Source organism: Haplochromis burtoni, unplaced genomic scaffold (genome assembly GCF_018398535.1).
Source record: "Haplochromis burtoni strain Fernald_Lab_line unplaced genomic scaffold, NCSU_Asbu1 Contig_1030, whole genome shotgun sequence".
In the NCBI taxonomy this organism is placed as follows: domain Eukaryota; kingdom Metazoa; phylum Chordata; class Actinopteri; order Cichliformes; family Cichlidae; genus Haplochromis; species Haplochromis burtoni.
In genome coordinates this window covers 1-6,686 of record NW_024583391.1, presented here as the reverse complement: position 1 = coordinate 6,686, position 6,686 = coordinate 1, and the positions used below count along the sequence as shown (strand labels likewise).

At 37.1% G+C, this 6,686-nt stretch overlaps 1 protein-coding gene across 2 annotated transcripts in view; it reads right to left on the bottom strand.

The window, feature by feature from the left end:
• Positions 1-1,069, bottom strand: part of LOC102288778 — a 19,784-nt gene extending 18,715 nt beyond the window's left edge. Inside the window, exon 1 of one of the 2 annotated variants that reach the window (XM_042216374.1) lies at positions 665-1,069. In XM_042216374.1, coding sequence (XP_042072308.1) covers positions 665-719 — 55 coding nt within the window. In that variant the 5' untranslated portion in view covers positions 720-1,069. The remainder of the gene's footprint in view (positions 1-664) is intronic. The other variant, XM_042216375.1, reaches the window with a different exon arrangement.
• Positions 1,070-6,686: the final 5,617 nt, after the last annotated feature.

The following is a 6,686-nucleotide window of genomic DNA, read 5'->3' as shown; positions in this document are numbered from 1 at the left end:
GATGTCAACGTTAGCACATTAATATGTCATTATGATATTGCAATGACATATTAATGTGTTAACGTTGACAGCTCTAATGCCACAATGGAACGTAACAGTTCTTGCTTTTTATTTTCTCTTTTTCTCACAGTTTTAAGCTTCTACATGGTTGCCACTGGTAGAAGACCACAGTTTGGGTTACAGTAGTTCTCCAGCACATTTTAAAATGTGCTGATCATATGTTTTTAATTGTAACACAGAGTGATCATTTACTGATATGAATTTGACACAAGCTTGGAATGAGAGACTTATCTCACTATGGCCCAAACCCAGTACTTCAAAGCACTGATGCAAAGGAACATTTAGTACATCAATTTTTAGAAACTAGCAGCTTTCATAAAACTGCAGTATTTGATAGAATGGAAAGGTAAACAATCTGATAAACCAGCTGTAACGAATACAAAAACAGGCTATTTTTTCTGTGGTGACTGTGAAAGGACAGGAGGACTGACCTTATAGAGTAAAAAAAAAAATCGTTATTATGGCTTAAAATAAACAACAGTAAAAAACAACCTCAAATATCTACAACCATAAACTGTTACCTATGCATTAATGCAGCATTTACACTGATACATACAAAGTGGACAATGAATTAAGCGATCTGGGAAAACAGAATCTTTCCTACCTGAGAGACAGAGAACAAAAACCCAGAACAAACATTCAGCTTCTGTGAAGAACATGTCTGTTGCAGATTGTGCTGTCTTATCAGAAAGTGGATTTATAAGCTTTCAAAAAGCTCAGCTGCTATTATATTAGAGAGTGAATGCTTAAAACCAGAAGTCATCTTCTTAAAACTACGAAGTCTGATGACAGAATGGACAAAGAAATTAGGGCAAATGTGCTTGCATGCAACACCTTCAGATCACTTCCTCTTGTGGAAAGACGAAACCTCAACCAAAGTGTCAAAGTAGTGTACCAGCTGTGAAACACTGTGAAATGGTTTTTTTTGTGTGTTTGTTTTTTAATGTTTCCATGTTGTCAGAGTGAGAACAGATACATGTGGTTTGGTTGTCATTTTGTGGTCCAGATAAAACTAAGAAGAAATCCCACAGACACAGACACTTTGAACTTTTAATGTTCAATTCAAAAGCATCTCAAGCTCACACACATGAAAACTTTATGAAACAACAGGTTTTTGTCTTTTAGTACAACATTTGGAATTAGTGCGTTTACTGCCAAATATTTCTAAAGTCAGGAGTCAGCCATGTTTTTTCTTTTCAACTGATTTTTATTATGTGTTTTATGCAGAGTTTAAAAACAGATACACCAGTTGTGATGCTGAAGTCATACAAAAGTCACTCAACTACAGAGGAAATATATGGTGACAAACTTTATTGAGCAGAAAGTTGGAGTAGAGCCTGCTGTTCCAAAACCAGGATGGAAACAACTTCCTCTCTGAGGGTGTGTGTAGCTACTGAATGAGTGGATGTTTGCACTGCTTCTCTTTTCAGAATTGCTTTCTTGAGAGGGTAAGAGAAGTCTACAGGGCTGTTGTTTTCTTTGAGACGAAGATGTTCAGGTTTTGGTTGAGAGCGGTGTGGTATTGAATTACTTGTTGGCAGCTGTCTCTCCGTTGTTTGTATCCTCTGTGTGGATCTGTTGCCCACCTCCTTAATTCCAGATGAACAGATCATCTTGGTTGCAAAGAGATCAGACTCCAACACGTTCAGTCTCTTTAAAGACAGATATTTATACATATGAATGACCCTTTGAAAGACATTTCAGTGTCTAAAAGAATTAAATGTGGCAATGATTTGTGTACTATTATTGTCCCAGCTCAGTTACACATGTTGTGCTTTGACAGCAGTGCTCATACTGCCTGCCTAAATAACAGTGGACAATGGAACAAGTGAGTTGCAGGCTCAGGCCAGTGGTTCAAGGAAGCAGTAGAAGGCTGGTGACAGTGGTTATTGTAAGCAATGATCTGCAGGTTGTGATGCAAATGAACACCTAGTCACAGATAGTGCTGTAGATAACAACCAGCAAACAGCTCTCCATGGTGGTGTGAAAATGGACTTGTAAACAGTGCAGGAGGATGACGAAGTGAAATGCAGAAGCTGTGGCAAAAGGGAAAGAGAAGTGGAGGCAAATCAAAGCAGTGGACAGGCAAGGTGAATGAAAACTGAAGCTGTAAATCAAAGCAAGATTTCAGGTTATTTGAATGCTGTAAATGTTGAAAAAGAAGAAGAAATGTTCAAGGATGTTTTGTTGTTACAGTTCTCAGTTCTCAAAGAATGATGATCAGCGGGCATATTACTTACAGAAGACCAATTACTTTTTCCGTGAACCCATTGAAAGACAGTCTTTAGAAATCACAGACAATCCCTGATGGAGATATATTCATATATTGTGTTTTAAAGATAAGGAGAGTATAGGAGAATAGAAACTTTAAATGCGATAAAGGTGAGCAATGTTACATGAGCTCAGTACAGAAAAAGACATTGCTGTGCTCCTTCTACAGGAAATGGCTTATTAGATAATGAAGTTGAATGGGGCATGAGTAAGAGAGGATGGTACTTTCTAAATCTTGTTACAACTCTTAGTGCAGATGTAGCAGTTTTATTTCCTCAGCACCTTCAGTTATCACACGTTATCAAATCCAACTTAATAGTTCACTAATTCAGTTCAGTTATATTGATATAGCAACAAATCACAACTAAATGTGCCTCAAGGTGCTTTATAGTGTAAGAGCAAGCACATGGCAACAGTGGGAAGGAAAAACAGGAAGAAACCTCCAGCAGAACCAGGTTCAGGGAGGGTGGAGCCATATGCTGTGACCAGTTAGGGGTGGGGGCAGTGGGACAGGACAGAAGCCACACTACAGAAGAGAACCAGAGATTAATGATTAAACGCAGCCTGGTGTATCAACTCTTAGGAAGTGAGAAGAGGTGAGTGAAGAAAAAAGTGTATCATGGGACACCATGAAAACAATTCATCTGATTTCCAGTGATTCAACTTGTCATTTTAATGCAGTAATGTAAGTTTTTACAACTTGACAAAATGTTGTCTCTGTTGAATGTGTTTACAGATACAACAAAATGCCCTGCTTTTCTAAATGTATCAAATGGGGAAAATTCAAAAAAATGTCCTATGCAGTGTATTGAATGCCTAACATCTAACAACTCGTGCAATAACTCATTCTTTCAAAAACACAGGAAGTCTCTGCAAGCTAATCAAGGCCATGGTGCACGTGTGAATGCTGCACAATGGAAGAAGTGTGGCATGCAAAGATGAGAAAAATGTTATCTTATGCATCAGCATCAGCCATGTGAGAAAGTCCTGCTGTTTACAAAAAGTGCACCCAAAACGGACTGGCAGATGAAACAAACAGAAAAGACAGTCTAACCACAGATAATTTAACAGAAAGGAACACCAGAAATTTAAAACTGTAAAAGCAGAAATACATGATGAACAATCAAAGAAGAGAAAAACTGACAGAGAGAGGCATTTCTATTTATACACATTAGAAACAGTTAGAGTAAAGCAAAGAATAGCATGGCAGGAAACAGAAAAACAGACGATGCACTCTTACAGAGATGCTTTGGTTCATGCATTCTTGCTGTTTCTGTTTCATGCAGGCTTTATGAATGCAGACAGCAAAATGCGAATGTGAAACATATGAAAATATGAATTCATTAGTAAGGCTGGAATACCACAAATTTTATCAGTCACAAAAGTGAAAACAGTTTGATCTGAGTACAACAGCTTAGCCTCCAATCTTATAAAACTGGACAGACTTTGGATATTTTCCTTAAAGCTGAGATGTTGATCATAAATAATGCCCAGGTTTCAATCAGATTGTTTTGTGTATGTCATTATTTGTTCATAGTAGGGAGTGTGTGTGTTTGGGGGGTGTTAAGTTAAGTTGTAAGATGATAATAGCAGACACCTGTGTACTTACGTATGTATGTCTTATTATAGATACTCTCAATTAAAATGTTTTTTCATAAGGACAGGCAAAGCAGCATTGTTTTGTTTTTTGTTTTGTTTTTTACCCAAAATCAGATGTTTATATAATAAATGTTTGCCTTTCATTATCTTAAACAGCTGCTCATTAAGTAAAAGTAAAAGTAACTTAGCGATGGGGCGGTAGTTATGGACTAAGCCAGACACAGAACCACGAAGGAGGGAGGAATGGGGATTCAAGGAATAACACAAACCAGACTAAAACCAAGAACAGAAATAAACAAGAGAATTAAAACCTGAAAATACAAATATAAAGGAATACACCAGAATATGCTGCTCCAAGAAAGCACCCTTAACCAGAAACCCTTAACACTCTCCAAGAAAACCCTGATGCAACACCCATAAAACTAAGAAACAAGACAAATGTAAATATAATATATGCAGAATATAGAATCATGAAACAAAGATAATCAAAAATACAAAACTAGAAAAACATCCCAAAACTCCTAAACCTAGACCCAGGGACCATGTTTAGCCAGATTAGTTCATTAATTTTTATGTGGCCTGACTTTGTGAATATGTGCTCTGACTGACGTCCATACAATCGTTTAAATTGCGCTTAAAAACTCACTTGCTTAATCTAGCCTTTGAAGCAAGTTAGTTCAGACTTCCACCTGGTCTGCATTTGTGCTACATAACTGTAACTGTTGCTGTAACTATAACTGTTTTTGTTGTCTTTTGTTGTAACCTGCATTGCGGCACTTTTGTGAAGCACTTTGATGGACACAGGTCCTTTTTAAATGTGCTATGGAAATAAACACTAATTGATTGATTGATGTATTCCTTATGACTCTTTTAGGGTGTGCCTAGAACCTTAGCAGGCCTTTTGGAGTGCAATTCATTTGCCAAATAGAGACAAAGCAGACAGGGTATACACTGGTATGTCAAATTCCTGGCCAGCATGTCAGATTATGATAAAATGGCATTTGGTTCGTGTTCATTGGTTTTACACATCATGCAGGTTTCAAACTGAACCCAAACTTCCTTCCTCTTTAAATACTTTATGCATTTATAAACTATAGCTGTCTGAACAAGTTAGTATTTTACATTTGAAAAATTGTAAAATACTAACTGAAAAACTATAAAAATTTTATGTCTGCTGCCCTCTAGTGGTTGAACTCTTCACCTTGCAGCAGTGACATGCAGCCTTGTTCACTCAACACCTTTCACTCAAGAATTGTGCTTTTAAATCAGTCTTGCTGTTTACTAAATCTCACTTTGCACAGAACACGTTCTTTCGGGTAACCAATGAAAAATCAGCACATGCTGACTTCACAGCGTCACTGAATCCAAACAATTTGGTGGACTCCTAATTGCAGGAGCCCTCTTCACTCTTTCTGCTCTTTAGCAGTTAGAGACATGGCCACGAGATGGAGCCATTATCATAACTCATCATTTCAACAACTGCTTGTGCTTTCAATATAACAGTCTCTACTGTTGAGGGATGATTTAATCACCTGCTCTGAGGTTCATGCAGGTAGTGGTAATATTGTATCCTGTTACTCTGTTTCACATTGTAAATGTGTTTTACACATTTTTTTTTTTTTTACAAAGATTGCAGTTGTCTCTTCTGGATGATAATTCATCTGAGCTCGGTTCATGAAATGGTTAAAACGCAACAAAAAACATCTGAATATATTTCTTGCCCAAGTGTGTGTCTGTGCGTGTTTGTGTGTGTGTGTAACAGGTTACAGTTTTGGCTTGTTTAGTGCCCAGCCATAACATTGCGAAGAAACAAGAAGTGTCTGCTAGTTACTGCAAGTGTCACATACACAGATCCTAGGTCTGACGAACAGTCTCAGTTGTGGGCAAAAGACAAAAACCAGTAAAATTCTAAAATGTGTTTCAATACTCTAAATGCTAAGATCAACAGGAAACAGTGGAACCAATATATCGTTGACACTTAAAAACTTTTCTTGAGTATTGATATCTCAAAATAGTTTAGTTTGTGTGATACCACATGTATGCAGTTTGATTGTCAGTCAGGTTACAGCTGGTGCTACAAATCACAATGTTGAAGAAGCTCTTTGAATGTGAACCTCTTTTGATACGAGATGAATACACTTCGTGTTACTCGTGAAACATTGAAAGAACTTATATGATTGACCAAAATATAAGTTTCAATAAATACAAACAAATGGTTTTACAGTTTGTTTGTGAAAACTTTCCCTGTGGGATATGTGATGGAGGATGGCTTATCCACTGATGCTTGTTTGTAAGAACGCATGATTGTATAAGCATAAGTCACACTGTAGCACCTTTGAAATGGAATCTGGACAAAAATAAATGAAATGAAATATTTGTATCCAGATCATTTTTTTATAATAATACTGTAATATACTAATAATACTGTGTGCGTCTATTGTAATTAAGTGAATGACTGGTGTTGTGATGCAGATGTGCCCCAAAGCTGACTCATCCATACACACTCACAGTGTCACAGTCAGACATGTCTGTCAGACATGATTTATATATAACTCACTCACTTACTGCACATAATGTCCTCTTTGTTTAATAATCACTCACTGTATATACTGTTCTCTCTGTTTTCGCACAGGTAACATTTCACTGCGTGTTGTACTTGTATAACTATGCACGTGACAAATAAAGAATCTTGAATCTTGTGGTGTGGGAAATCTTGAGTGATCCTTATGGGCAGAAATCTGTGCCATCAGAAACTG